Here is a 15,381-nt window from a genome sequence, read left to right as displayed (position 1 = left end):
ACAGAATATTCTTACAAAAACTTGTTGAATTATGCAAACAATCCTTCCGAAAACAAAGGATATCCAGTTCAGATAACTTATCTGATTTTAATGCTGTATATGTTGCAAATCCGACATCCACCTGCTTAGCCGAACACAGATCCTTACTATCATCTTCTAGGAAAAACTTTCATTGGGTCTTCAAAACTTGCTACTTTAAACACAATGGATTTTTAACCAGAGCTCCCAGTGATATTTTGCATAAGAACAGTTGCTTGTAGTTGCAAGATTAAAAAAAGTTGCATATTGTATTCATAAAAAGTTGCAAACTGTGTTTATAAAAAGTGGCAAGAACAATGAAAAAGGATCAAAGCATTTTAAACTCAGCAATATATTGTCCATGATAGGTAGACCATTCAAATTCTACACAAATTTTACTGTTTCTCACTTGTCTTCTTAAAATATGTAGTTATCAGTGCTAACTGTTTACTGGTAATCATCTTCTGTAGCTGCTTGTTGATATCTTCCATCTTCTCTAATTATCGCCACAACTCCAATCATCGCTTATGACAATTGTACTTCCGCCATGTCCTTCTCTAATGCTGTTTTAAGCCTTTGTTAGTCTCCGAGAGAAGCTGGTCAGATGTTTTACGTTTGGACAGCTCAACTTCCTTTGATTCCGCTTATTTCTTTCTTAAGTCAGTTATTGCTGCTTTGGACTTAGCTGCTTCCGTAATGAATTTTTCTGTTTCGAGTCGCTCGTGCTCCTGCTTTTTCTTTAGTTCCTTTTCTTCCGTTAGTTTTCTCATCCTTTCTTGGTAATTTAGGTAACTGCGATGAGCCTTCTGAATCATTCTCATGAGTTCCTGACTTACAGGAAACGTTGCTGGGTTGCTTTCATACTTCTTCATTCTGTCGTTCTTGCATTCAACATTCTCTCTGACATGCTGCTTCGTTCTTCAGACAGGACTCTACTTGAGAAAGAATACCCACGTTCAACGTCAGAATTTCCATGGGACAGTGTCAACATGGACTTCACTGTGTTCATGACAGTAGGACACTTTGGTGAGCCACTGGCGTTTCTCAGTGAGATAATCTTATTCCAGAAATGGTCGATTCTCTTATTCTCTTAATACTGCACTGTTTCTAATTTCAACAGCTTCCCTCAACTGGAACTTTACATGGGACAGATGAACGGGGCAATATCTGTAATGTCACTGTCACTGGTCACTTTCCGATATTCTATAGGGTGCACAAAACGACACTGTTTCAGGATGTTCTTTTCGAAGATTTTGCATTTTTCGATCACATGATTCCCAACTGAAATGAAAATGAAATGAAATTTATGAGTTTTACGTCCCACGGTTATGCCGGTTAGGCTAAAGGAGACGGTGATAATGAGTAATGAATGAAATGGTGGAATGAAGAAAGTAGGAGGAAACGGGAGAACCCCGAGAAAACCAACGCACACGGTGTTTGTCCACCACAAAGTTCACTTGGCGGGGGCTGGGATCGAACCCGGGACCCCAAGCACCAGAGGTGAACGCTCTACCACTGAGCCACCGCGGCCCATGATTCCCAATTGCCTTGTAATGCTTCTGCACACTTGAAACGAACTCTGGTGACTGTTTATTAGGAAGCGCGCTGACCATTGAGAAGAGTTTCTCACCAAACTTCACTTCCTTCCATGGCAAAAGATTTTCAGCACGAAAGACTTCGTCCTATAACTCCTTTGGGTTGCGAGTTAACTCGTGTCTTCAGAACGCACCTGCTGTGCGGATGGCGTTTATATACGCTTTCATTTTGCTTTGGCTATTTTGTATTGCGTATGGCGAATATACTTGCCCATAGTATGAGTAATGATATCCCGACAATATTTAGCGAGTTTGCGCTCAGCTGGTTTCAATTGTTGCTTAATTAAAAGAAGAAGAGGAAAAAGAAAGCAATTAAAATAGAATTTGGGTTTCGTCAAATACAGTTTTAATTCTTTGTTTTGTTTGAGAGCAGACAGCACAGTAATGGCTTCAAAACGTATTTCAACGATGCTGACATCGAGGAAGAGTTATTAATTAGTGATTCTGATGTAAGTGATTTTGAAACAGATTTAGAATCAACATCCAAAGTTCTCCCAAAAAACTACACTTTTTACAGCGGTTCGCATCTGAAAATTAGGCACTGAAGGGGTTAATGTATCAAAGCGTTTTTGAGATTCTGGCCTAAAAACCCTACCAACTATCTTCAGAAGAACGGTGTGAAGCTCGTTGTACAACATGTATACAAGAGGTTCTTCGTTTTGGAACATAGTTAAGAATAATGTGAACAAAGAGGCACTTTCACATACAAAGACCTCTCCTGCTTTCACAATCGCTCCTTTCTTCAGCATCTTGGAAATTGATACGTAGTTTGAGGTGTTCATCAGCCTGCTTTGCTTTTTCGGAATAAACTGCAGTAAATAATATTCAATGGCTGGAAACTGTTCCGTAAAACATTCCACAGACGGCAACACTGTCAACCAGCGTGAAGGGACATGGTTGATGAAACGATGCCTTGGTGTTCCTGTCTTCTCCTGAATTCTTTCAAAATCTTCCCACCTCGATGGCTATCCATGGAAAAAAAAAAAAAAAAAAAAAAAATGTAAATCATGGTGACAAGATTACAGACATCATCACCAAATATCTTTTCGCCTTTTCTGAACCCATTATGAACGGTATGAATATTGCAATTACCAATTTCCAGTAACGGAAAGCCACGCACTCCCATGTGATTCTGAACACTTTCTTGTTTACATTTGGTCCATAACTTCCCAACATAAGAAGGTTATTGAGTGACAAATTGTATAAATCTAGCACTTCACAAATGTACTCATGAACGTCCTCACCTTTTGCGTGTCCAATGAAAAATGAGTGCTAGTGGCGCACCATAACCTGTCGCAAAGTAGAGCTCCAATAACGAATTGCAAACTGTAGTTCTTTGTGATTTTGAAAATTTGTCGTTTCATCATAGAGAAGTGTAAAGGGAATGTTCTTCAAATCTGCACAAAGTTGTTTGTGAAAAAATGGCCCTAAAGCATCAGTCAACAAACAGGACAGTTTAGAATGGCTCAAACAAAAGTTTTTGAGAAAACCGTTTGGATCTGGAAGCATGAATCTATAGCATTAGCTATATTATCGCACGATGCCGCAGGTAAGTTTTGGGTAACAACATGTAAAGTCCGACCAATTTCTGCTCTGGGAGTTGCATAACGCTATGAGCTTAACTGTAGCTTGATCGGTGTTAGTGCTTCTGTCAAAGGTGGCTGGTTTGGAGACGGCAAAAACACCAGACTTACCGAACTCGCAGTATCAGTTCTCATAGAATTTCCACTTTTTAAGCATATGCTAGTCAGGTAGATTTTCAACTGCAGCTCACTCAGTTTCTTCTTTGCAGTAGTACCATATTTTGGTGTTGACACATACTATGACACAGTTTGAAATTCTTTACTTCCAATGTTTATTGTTGCACTACAAACGCGTCAGAACACTTCCACTTCACTTTTCATTGATAACCAAGATGATAGCTTGTATCGTAAAGCATCAGTTCGCTGAAACCAATCATCCAAAACGTGATACCTCGACTTGGACATTCTGCAACGCTCAAATTACAATCTTTGCACTCAAAAAAACATCGGCCTGCAGGGAAACACAACAGAGCTCCATTACTGACTGTTCCAACTAGAAGATTTACACTCGGAAATAACATAAAAATGAAATGAATAGCTTTCCGTAAAGCTTGGCAACATTTAACATATTATGAAAAGAGTAACCAATAAAGCAATTCACTTAGAAGAAGCAAATTCGTAGATTCAACAAGTTGGAAGTAGGTTCTTCCACAGAGCGGATTCACTCCCTTCCAGAACACGAGTGAGGAGGGAATGTACACAATGGAGGGAAATTCAAATGCAGGTTTGTTCATGAACAACTTGTGTCCTCAACGTGCTCTACAAACAGTAACAGTGGAAAAAGTTGCAAATAGTTGCAAAATAATAAAAATAGTTGCATCCACGAAAAAAAGTTGCAAAAGGCAGCAAATGGTTGCTTGCTGGGAGCCCTGTTTAACACATCTAATCATAAGGGACTTCAGAAGTTTAAGTATTTCACTATAAAGAAAAGGAAGTATTGGTGAGTCTGACTGAAATTTCGTTAAAAAAAAAAAAAGTTGCGGTTCGGAAGAAAACTAATTTAGCTCCAAGCAAAGAATTTTTCAGACATGATTTAACAATTTTAAAGCTGTCACAAGACGGTTCTCGATTACTACTGACACTAAATCGACATACTTCTTCAAGTGTGATAATAATCGCCGAGCTCTGTCTACTACATTCATGTTTTCTATAAAAATATGAGCACTTGCTAGAAAAAAATGATCTTATTAAAAAGTTACGAGCTTTTGTGAACACGGCATTGAACCTCCGGGTTCCATAGGCCATAGAGTTAGCTTTTTTACAAGCATACCAAAACTATTCACAGAAAGTACCTGTAAAATAATGATAAAAATCACAAAAGACACGCGAAACGCCAAACTGCACTGAAAACGGAATATGAAGGAAATGGAATAGGAGGTTTAAATATAACTAATGTAGGTACGCATTATTTTATAAATTAAGAGTTAACTATACATAGTTAGGCTCTAATTTACCGCTACATCAAAATCAATAAGATCAGAACAAGTGTTATTTTGGACTTCATTGTGAGTCACTCGTTGCAATAGCCTAGCTACATCCCTGGACATGAGGATCATTTTTTAACGTGGAGATCAGAAACCACGAGCTCTAGACGCAAGAGTTGCCAACTTCTTTCAGAAGTCCTTCCCTGTATGATGGTTTCTGCTGTAGAGAAAAGTTGTTTTCCAAACATTGTGCAATAAAATGTAAAAGCAATGAAACACAGCAATAACTTTACCAAAAATTTCCAGAATATACAGAAAATTCCCTGACTTTTCCAGGTTTTCCATGTTTTCCATACTAGTAGACACCCTGTTTCTATATATCCCCCTCTCCTACATTCTAGAAAACCAAAACCTAATCTATATTGAAAATTTGATCGAGATTGATCGGGTGGTTCAAATGGTATTAAGTCACAAACATAGTGACTTTGATTTTTATATATATTGTATGTAGATTTTGAGTCATAGCATATGTTGCTACTTTTTAGGGAGTAAATACAGGTGCATTTTCACAGTTCTTAGATCATAAAATTGCGAGCCCTACTCATAAGAACTATGTATATCTATATATCTATATCTATCTATCTATCTATCTATCTATCTATCTATCTATATATATATATATATATATATATATATATGTTTTGCAGATAATATGAAGCTTGTTTCAGTATCTAAAAGGAAAATTAATAAGATGTAACAAACTTTACGAACAGGTGTGAAGTATATGGGATGGAAAAAAAAATCATAAAGACCAAAGCAATGACGATCGGGACGAAGCTATCGATATTAAAGATAGAAGAACGAGCGAAAAAAAAATTACGCACGTGACTAGTTATCGGTACCTGAAATGAAATCTTTGAGTTTTACGTCCCACTGTTATGCTGACTAGGCTAAATGAGACGGTGATGATGAGAAATGGGCTGAAAGGGGAGAACCCCGAGAAAACCCACGCACGTGGTGTTTGACCACCACAAAGTTCACTTGGCGCGAGCTAGGATCGAACCAAGGACCCAATGCACCAGAGGTGAACGCTCTACCACTGAGCCATCGCGGCCCCTTTTTGGTACCTGAGTAATATTATTAGTGAAAATATTAAGTACGAATGTGAAATATAAGCAAGGGTAGGAATGTCGAAAGCAGTATTTGGAAAAGAAAAATACACTTTGTAGGTTTTTGAATAAAGAGCTATGAAAAATAGTTATAAAATGTTTTGTGTCGAGTATTGTAATCTTTATCAGTCAGACATATGACCACTACGCAAAAGGGAGAAAAAAGACGGAAGGTTTTCTAATGTAGTGGGTGTGAAGAAGAATGGAGGAAGTTTGCAAGGTCGAGCTGATACGAAGCAGGGGAGAAAAGAATAATTTTAGGTGGAATTAGAAAGAGGAAGAGAAATTAGTTGGTGCATTGGCTAAGAAGAAACTCGTATCATGAGAATATTGATAGAAGATGCAGTGCAGACTGTGAAAGGAACTACAACTAATGGACGTTATTAAAACAGAAAATTCTTACGTAAAGACGAAGAGATCGGCTGACGAGCGTGGTGCAGCATGAAAGCCTCTTTGTTTGCGGTAAGTTAACTGCCAGTAACAACCGAATACCTATGATCATGACACACGAGGCCTGGTAATGCTAAAATGAATTCAATGAAAAAGTTTCCTAAACTAAAATCTGAAGACCGATATTTGTATAAATAATCTGAAGACATGAGGCAGAATGTACATTAATTTAAAAATCTATTTCGGAACATGGTTTTCATATTAAACTACCGATAAAAAAGAAAAAGGGTTCGGTTTCAGTAAATATATGTGTGTCAGGTGAGATATAACACTTTTTATTTCCCTAAATAACAATAATAATATCATCATCATCATTATCAAAAAGCCCAATTCTGTTTTCTAGGTCTCATATATTTTTTACCTAGTACTAATAAGAAAGTAACAATCAAAGAAAATTGGCTTACCTCCTTTCGCTCTCTTCTGGTTCTTCCTCGGCAGTGAATTCATTCGCCTCCAAATGGCAAAGCCCATCCCTTCGCCGAGATTTTTCTTGTGCGTGTGATGTAGTGACTGCCAAGCATGAATCTTCCACTGCTGAGTCTGTATATGAGAATGGTTGAAAACTATTGTTCGGATCTGATATTTGATCTTTATCCTCACTTGTTGTACAATTTCCCTGAATCGGATCTGAAACACTCACTTTTTTTTGTGAACCACGGTTCTTTACTTGTTCACATTTTTTTGATCGTTTGTTGTTTCTCTGTTGAGAGGACAGTCTCTTTCGTTTTGGGTTCTTACGATGCGGCTTTTCGTTATCGGTCACTACTGCCTCGGAATGGTTTAAAACAGGAACTGCCGTTTCAAATTGACTGTCCTGAGGTTGACTAGATTCTTCTGGGTTGTGCTCTGAATACTTTGATGGACATTCTTTCAACAGAGTCTGGGAAGATGTACTTGATATGTCGGCACTGTTCGCTGGAGGTATTACGTCTTCAGGCACATACTGCTCCATCACGAGATCCGGTAAAATTTCTGAGTTACAATCATTTATATGTTCTTGAATGACTCTTTTTTCGCTATTTTTCCATTCAGAAGGTGTCTCAGACTCTTGATACTCTTGCTGCAGTCTGCAATCTACTTTCTTCTCTTGAACTAAATCTTTTATTTTGCATTCTTTGATTCGAAACTCACCTGAAACTTGTGAATTAGGCTCTAAAACATCAGTCTGATTAAGTTGTGTCACCGCATTTGTGTCCTCGGAACAGTTCACAGCAGGTAATACGTTCTCATCACACAGATACGTCTTAATCATCGCATCGAGATCACCATCTACACTTGGTATTGTCAAATTATTCTCAATATGTACTAAGTCTTCAGCAACAACACATTGACTTAAGGGGTCCAACCTGTTAGCAGCAAGCACTGGGGTTTCAGGACGAGAAATTATGTCTCCAAACTCTATCTCATTTTTAATGAAGTCACTAATTCTATTGAGATATTGGGTAAACAGTTTCTGTTTTTCATCACCTGTTATTCCGCATTCACCATTTTCAATATCGGGAATGAAATTATACATGTCATCTGTTTGTTTCTGAGTTTTTAGCCAAACCTGAAGAAACGGCGGAACGGAGTCTTCTTGTCTAACGACAGACAATGGGCGCAGACCCTAAAAATAAATAAATGAATAGTTTTAAAAAGCAAGATAATGTACTTAATTACAATACTTTAAAAAAAAAAAATAATGATGAATCTACACATCTTCACGCATATGCACGCCTTACAAACAATACAGCTTAATAGAAAAAAGCCTCAAGTAGACAAGTTTGAAGTTATACAGAGTCCGCCAGAAAACTGTATACACTGTTTAAAAAAACCATATATCATATATTTTTAAATTATATTTAATTATTGTTCAAACATGTGTTACAAACCTCCAAGTAAGAATATGTTTACGTTAGATGTTCAAAATGTTGGCCAGTGGCGGCCAAACACCTAACAGAACGACGAGCCATCGCTGCAGCTACAGTGGTCAAAGTATCAATGAAGACTGATGCACATGCCTCTGTAATCTTAGGTTCTCGAGCGTGCGTGGCTTACTTCAATTTACATCATCTTTCACAGTTCCCCGCAAGAAGTCGTCCATGGGGGGCAAGATCTGGCGAACGGGGAGGGAACTCAATGGGCTCTCTTCGTCCAATCCAATGTCCCTTCAGATTATCATCCAGGAATGCTCATACTCTTATATGGAAGTGGGATGGGGCCCCCGTCCTGTTGGTAGAATACCTCATCGTCTCCATAAAGCGCACATACAGGATGACAAAGAGTGTATACATTTTTCAGGCGGACTCTGTACAATGATCTTCTACGTTTACGCACAAGTTCAAAACACATCTACTACACCACTACTTTTACACCATCAATAAGTTTTCTGGAGGATCACATTTGTTGCAATCCCAGACCATGCTGAGTTTGAGATGTATTATCTTCCACACAGAAAAAGAACGTAGTTTTTCTACGGATTAGCATTCACTGCCCCTTGTAGCAATGGAAAGTACAAGAAAATCAGTTCACATAATGTAATTTCACTTCGTCACTTAACTAGCCTAATTAAAATGTTTAAAGCCGTGAATCTTGGTAAAGTAATAAAATATGTTACCTTTACTTACATAGTTTACGTAACACATAACAGAGTAACAAGAAAACAAAACAGCAAAACTGTTACATCCTAAACGTTCCACGCAACAGAAATATAAAAAATCACTTAACATTTAAGCTTTATCGCAGAAATGAAGTAGGTGGACACGTAGCCTAGTGGTTATAGTTCTTACCTACAAATCGGTTGTTTTGTTTTCGAATTTTCACTGAGATTGGACTCTCTTTTAATCTTTTTGTTCAAGTACCCTTAGTTAGTTTGTTAGATTTGGTTTCTCTTCATCTATCTCAGCGTTTCCCAACCTTTTACAACTTGTGGCACACTACGGGCAGTGGCGTAGGGAAGGGGGGCCAGAGGGCCCGCCCCCCAAAGAGGTCCGACAATGTACTTTGGTACTTTGATGTTTGTAATTTTTATATATTTTTATGTTTATATATTTTTTGTTTGTAATTTTTCTATATCTACCTATAGAAGCACTTGCCCCCCCCCCCAAACACATCCTGGCTACGCTACTGACTACGGGCGTTACTTGAATTCTCGCGGCACACTTATAGATATTATTATTTGTAAATATAAAACACAGAGGTATTTTTTCTATGATTATTGATCTCCTCCTCACAGAGAAGATAGCTTTATCACTGGTTTTCCCCCGTGGTAAATCATTATGCTTATTTTTCATTCTAATTTAAAAATAGAAAACAATTGCAATGAAATATTTGATTCAGGTTTTAAAAATACACTTTCTTTTTAAAAACTGTAGCCAGCCTTTTATTAAGAAGGAAGATCACTAAATAACGAACGAACGAACAAATCTCTTTTACTTTTAAAACACAAATGTAGATAATTTGTCGAAAGGATTTAATGATATTTTAAATTTTCAAGTTACGAAATAATCTGCAACAATAAAGAAGCAATAATGGTCATAACAATGACAACAAATACTTTTTTCAACATTAGAAATGTACAGAACAGTAACCTGGTATGAAACATAAAATTGTAGATTCATAGTAATGTGAAATACAAATATATATATTTTTTCCTACGTTTTGCAATTTGATTGCTATAAAATTAATAATTTTGTTTCGATTCCTCGCGGCACATCAGCGGCCCATTTACGGCACACCGGTTGGGAAACGCTGATCTATCTATTAAAATGCTACAATAGCAATGAAAGTGCGTGAGCTCCAACCTCAAACTTTGGATTTCAAACCTTTGATCACGGTTATTTGTCATTTCACGTTTAAAAAAGACAAATATTTTAAAATATGTGTACTTTAAATAAATTATTTATTAAAAAGATCTTTTTTAATAAAGTTTATTTTCTAAAATTATTCTTTAAGGCCTTTGTATTTTAATATGTCTCCTCAAAAATCAATGCAAATAAAATGAGCTGTCATCTTTGGAGTTCTTTTAAACTATACGTTTGTTGGCGTTTATATGTTTGTGGCCAATCCTTTCGACAATGAGATCTCGAAAACTATAGGCTCTAGAAAGATGACATTTTCACTGATCGATTGCAAATTTTGCGTAAATTGTACAGTTTTAATTGAATATTTTAAAAACATGGCCATTATTTCTTTATTACATTTTTACGGATACACTGGAAGTGTTGAAATTAAAAAAAAGCACCATATCCTACGCATTATACATTCCAACGCCATATAATTGTATATAGGGGTTACATATCTCTCAGGCGTTTGTTTCATGGCCAAATGACAATGAAAAACGAAGGATAACCATTTCTTCAGTTTAAGAAGATTGTTTGGAGTGTTTTGCTCAATGAACACCATATATCACTGACATTATAATTGTATATGTAATGTATTTGCTTATTACATACTGCATGCAAGAAGAAAGAACACACTGATCATACATGAATTAAAAACTCGAATCGGAAGTAGGCTCAAATTTTGTAAACGCTGCGAGATATTGCAAAAGTAATCGAAAAAATCTCCCCTTTACGATATCTCTTGCCGCTTTTTATGAAGACGTCTTTTACTTGTGTCTGGAAAGGGACATGTACAGATGCTGTGAGGAATGACAAGGAAATTCATGCTCATACATGAATGATGCGCTGAGTAGAGTGCGCAGGTTCAGCTAGTATCCAGTCGAGTCCCAATTCTCCGAATTTCGATTAAACGAGGTTCCGTGTTATCCGAGCTTAATCCAAACAAACAAAAAATTTAAATCAAATCCGGTTACAACGATGAGCAGACTGCAAGCCTTTACTTCAACAACAAAGCAAACATATAGGTAGTGTAAAGATAGCGACTCTGCCCGACATTGCCACAATTAAGGGAGTGAACTTGAACTGTTGCACGTCTTGAGTTTCAGTTTGAGAAGGTGCTGTTCTACTTCGAGCAGCAAAACGACATGGCACCACTGACAATATGATGTCGCTACGTCTGTGTAATATAGTGGCCAAAAACGAGCCAGCTTAATAAAGCAGAAGACACTGAACGATTTTTTTAAAAAATATATGTGTATACTACACAGTACCTTATTTATGTTGTGTTTTGTATTATGTTTCATATACTTATATACTTATCAATATCAAACTGCATTTTATTTACTATATTATGACTGATTTTTTTATGTGTGCGCGCATAATTATATGTGCTGTACTGTATATCCAATAAAAATAATAAATACAGTAGTAAAAAAATCCAATAAAGAGAAATAATCAGTAAACAACAATAATAAATGCTGTTTAAAATTTTCTTTGTATCCTTCCGTATTAACCGAGTTTTTGCTTATCCGAGTTAGATCCGGTCCACATTAGCTCGGATAATCGGGACTCTACTGAAGGAAACAAAAATATGAAAGAAACAAAAGAAAAATTGTTCTACATTTTTCTTCCACTAATAAAACTTACAGAAATGAGCTTAACAACTGAAACTAAATATAGCTGAGCAAGCTTCTTCATTTCACTCAGCGCCATTTGTATGTCTATTCGTCTGTCTGCCCACCAATCGTCTATTCCACGATGACTCTCGTACAACTTATTCAGTTTTAATGACACTTTACTGTTTACCCTCGGACATTAGGTCCCTCGACACTTCTGCGCATGACAGAAGTAGAAGAGTCCATTACGAAAAATGGGTATGTGTATGTACGGACAACACGTGTTCGTTTTATCCTCTGGGAGCGAGAGAAAGAAGGTTGGAAGTTTAAACATAGTTGCCAGCCTACGTAAATTGGTCCCAGGTCAGCAATACATTCTGGTCAAGTGATGATGTCACGCAATGAACAGAGCGCGCGCATTTTAAATGCAGCCTAGCATTGTGTTTTAGGGGCTTCGACATTCGGTTGATCGCGCCAACAACCCGGGGGAGAACTTCAGTTATTGTCTTTCAGTAAGTTACAATACACATACGCTTGTGCGTGTGGAGTTTACTGCATTTTTCTAGTTTATTTTTCTTATCTGTTTCGTGGTTATGCTTGCATGAGCGTGTGTATATACGCGCGTCGTCTTTTAGAACGGCCAAGAACTTTAGAAATGGTCCAAAACATGCGTCTACGAAATAAACACATCACACTGAGTTAACTGATAGTTTGGATTTGGCCACACTATATGTAGTTCTCCAAGTATAAGGCGTAAAAGAAAATTTTTGATTCTGGACTTTCTGATCGAAGAGGAACATAATCCACCCCATCTCAAGTTTTAATATACACATAGAGAACAATTTCGTGGGTATAAATACGTAAAATTATTCGATTTCGACAACAAAGCATAGTGTATACTTTCTTAAGCGTCTTCACTACAGCGAAATTAAACTACCGCTAATTTTAGAGTCTTTCTGTAATATCTTCAAAACAAATAAAAAATATTCGAAAAGCAGAAACGTAGTGAACTAGACAATACGATTTTCAATTTAATACCTTTACCACAATTCGCCTATGTGCTTTTGGTATGCCGCTATTTACAGAATCCGCAAAAAAAATGCTAAATCTATCTAACTAACTAACTAACTAACTAACTAACTAACTAACTCTATGGCCTATGGAACCCGGAGGTTCAGTGCCGCGTTCACAAAAGTTCTCCACTGACTTCTATCCTTAGCTAATTGGATCCAGTTTCTACTTTGTATTCCTATCTCTGCGAGATCCATCTTAATATTATCCTCCCATCTGCGCCTAGGTCTTCCTAATGGTCGTTTTCCTATGGGTCTACCAGTCAAGACTTTGAAAGCGTTTCTACTTTCTTCCATTCTAGCTACATGACCTGCCCACCTAAGCCTCCTAGACTTGACGACCCTAACAATGTTGGGTAAACCGTATAAACTATGTAGTTCCTCGTTATGAAGCTTCCGCCATTCCCCATTCTCGTTCCTCTTGGGTCCGAATATTCTTCTCAGGATCCTGTTCTCAAATACTTTCAGTCTATGTTCTTCCCTCAGAGTAAGCGACCATGTTTCGCAACCATACAGAACAACAGGCATGATTATCGTTTTATATATTTTAAGCTAAATCTATCTACAGCTGTAAATCAAAAGCAGATAGATGAGTTGTGATAACGGTATCATATGCAAAATCGTATTGTCTAGTTCACTACGTTTCTGCTTTTTGAATATTTTGATATGTTTTGAAGATATAAAAAAAAAAAAAAAAACTAAAAAACTAAAATTAGTGGTAGTTTAATTTCGCTGTAGTGAAGACCCTTAAGGACACCGCAATGATCCCCAAGGGTTGCGGGTGAAATCAACCAAGAATAAGCTGGTAAAAGGAAGTAAGCTCTTCGAAGTTTCGTTATTTAAATAAACAAAATAATTTCTTGGTTAACTTTCATAATAAGGATTCGATTTCATTGCAATATGGCGTATACTTCCTTTTGAGCTTCTCTATTACCCTACTAAGTCTGTCAAGAATATAAAGTGAATCCCCACATTAAAAAGTTCCATGACAATTTTCATAAAAATAAGGTATATTTGATTTTGTAGAATATAGCATATCCTTTATTTAAGAGCCTCACATCCTAAAAATAATACAAAATTTACCATTTTTCTTTTGCTTGTTTTTCACAAGTGAAAGGAGATAATGAAATGCAACTTACCACAATCATAGATAATGTTATTCTACATCAGGAAATATGAACTTGAAGAATTTTCAGTGTTGCCATCCATAAAAATTACAATGTTGTCAGAATAATATCTCCCCCAAAATCTAAGTTAAGGCAGCGACTAGAGGAACGAACTCAACTGCATTTGGTTACGTATCATGTTGTTTTGGTATCCCATGAACTACTTTTTTTTTTTTAAATAACAGTATTATTTAATTTTAATAACTGTATGTTAAAACTATTTTGTTTATTACAAACTAAATACAACTATTATTTAAAAGTAGTTCACAAGATTCCAACACAACATGATAAGTAATCAAATGCAGTTGAGTTCGTTCCTGTAATGGCTGCCTTAACTTAAGATTTTAGAGGAAATGTTATTCTGGCAACAGTGTAATTTCTATGGATGGTACCACTGAAGATTCTTCAGGTTCATATTTTCTGTTGTAGAATAACATTATCTATGATTGTGGTAAGTAGCATTTCATTATCTCCTTTCACTTATGAGAAACAAACAAAAGAAGAATGGTAAATTTTGTACTATTTTTAGGATGTCAGACTCTTAAGGCTTTCCAATGATGCCCTCCGGATGCAGTAAATATTAATGAGGAATAAAGAGGTGGATTAACGTTAAGATTTTTTTTTTTTTTTTTTTTAAAGGTTTTGGTAAACGTTTTGGATATATGTTTCTGAAGCATTCCAGTCATCCCTTATGTTTGGATTTTAAAAACACAAGGATAAACAGGTGAATATAACACGTTAGCTGCCATGTAGGTCCGATCGGATTCACTGAAGTGGTCTAAAAACTGCCCTCGTGGGTCCAATAGGACCCACAATTTGTAATTCGTCGAATTGTCGTTTGTAAAGTGCTGGTAAGTAGCATACATGTTAAAATGACATGTTAAAAATTTAGCAATGGATTCATTATTTATTTTACTTTATTTTGACAAAATGCAAGTGTTGTGAGGTTCTTGTCATCTGGTGAATTTTCAATAAGGTCTAGATCACTATACTGTTACTACTAATGAGATCAAGTATTGTGCGTATTTTATCGATTTTCGTTGCACAAAGATATTTATTAGCACTTAAAGCAAGAGTAATTCATCTCCACTTTTCATACATAGCTAGCTTGTACATGTAATAATAAACAAACGACTATCAGAGTTGCCGATTCAACTGTAATTTATCCCTTGCCCATAAACAAAAACACACACGTAGGTCCGAGCGGACCCCCAACTTTCATGCGCGCGGATTTAATACTTTACCTTAGATTATGTTTCAACATTAACATTATATTTTTTTAAAAATGATCAAAACAAGAATAATATAACTAAGTACGTTTGGCACTCTACCGGTGAACAACAAAATTTACTCTTGGCACCTAATGTGTTAACAACCTCCCGTGATTTGGAAAATATGTCCCAGTATAGCTTTCATAAAAATAATTCGATTTTGAAGGAATATGGTTTGTTTGTTCTATGAATCTCTAC

General features: G+C 36.5%; 1 protein-coding gene across 2 annotated transcripts in view; it reads right to left on the bottom strand.

Moving 5' to 3' along the window:
• The window catches only part of LOC145664857 (uncharacterized), a 49,679-nt gene that overhangs the window by 15,527 nt on the left and 18,771 nt on the right, over positions 1 to 15,381 (bottom strand). The window contains exons 5-6 of one of the 2 annotated variants that reach the window (XM_081731882.1): positions 6,644 to 7,845; positions 932 to 2,578 (exon numbers count right to left, since the gene is read on the bottom strand). In XM_081731882.1, the coding sequence (XP_081588008.1) occupies positions 2,488 to 2,578; positions 6,644 to 7,845 (1,293 nt within the window). In that variant the 3' untranslated portion in view covers positions 932 to 2,487. Of the gene's footprint in view, positions 1 to 931; positions 2,579 to 6,643; positions 7,846 to 15,381 lie in introns of those variants that run through there. The other variant, XM_081731881.1, reaches the window with a different exon arrangement.

This window comes from Thermobia domestica, chromosome 11 (assembly GCF_964235325.1).
Source record: "Thermobia domestica chromosome 11, izTheDome1.hap1.1, whole genome shotgun sequence".
Lineage (NCBI taxonomy): Eukaryota > Metazoa > Arthropoda > Insecta > Zygentoma > Lepismatidae > Thermobia > Thermobia domestica.
The sequence above is the reverse complement of the archived record's forward strand: the minus strand, read 5'-3'. Positions and strand labels throughout refer to the sequence as shown.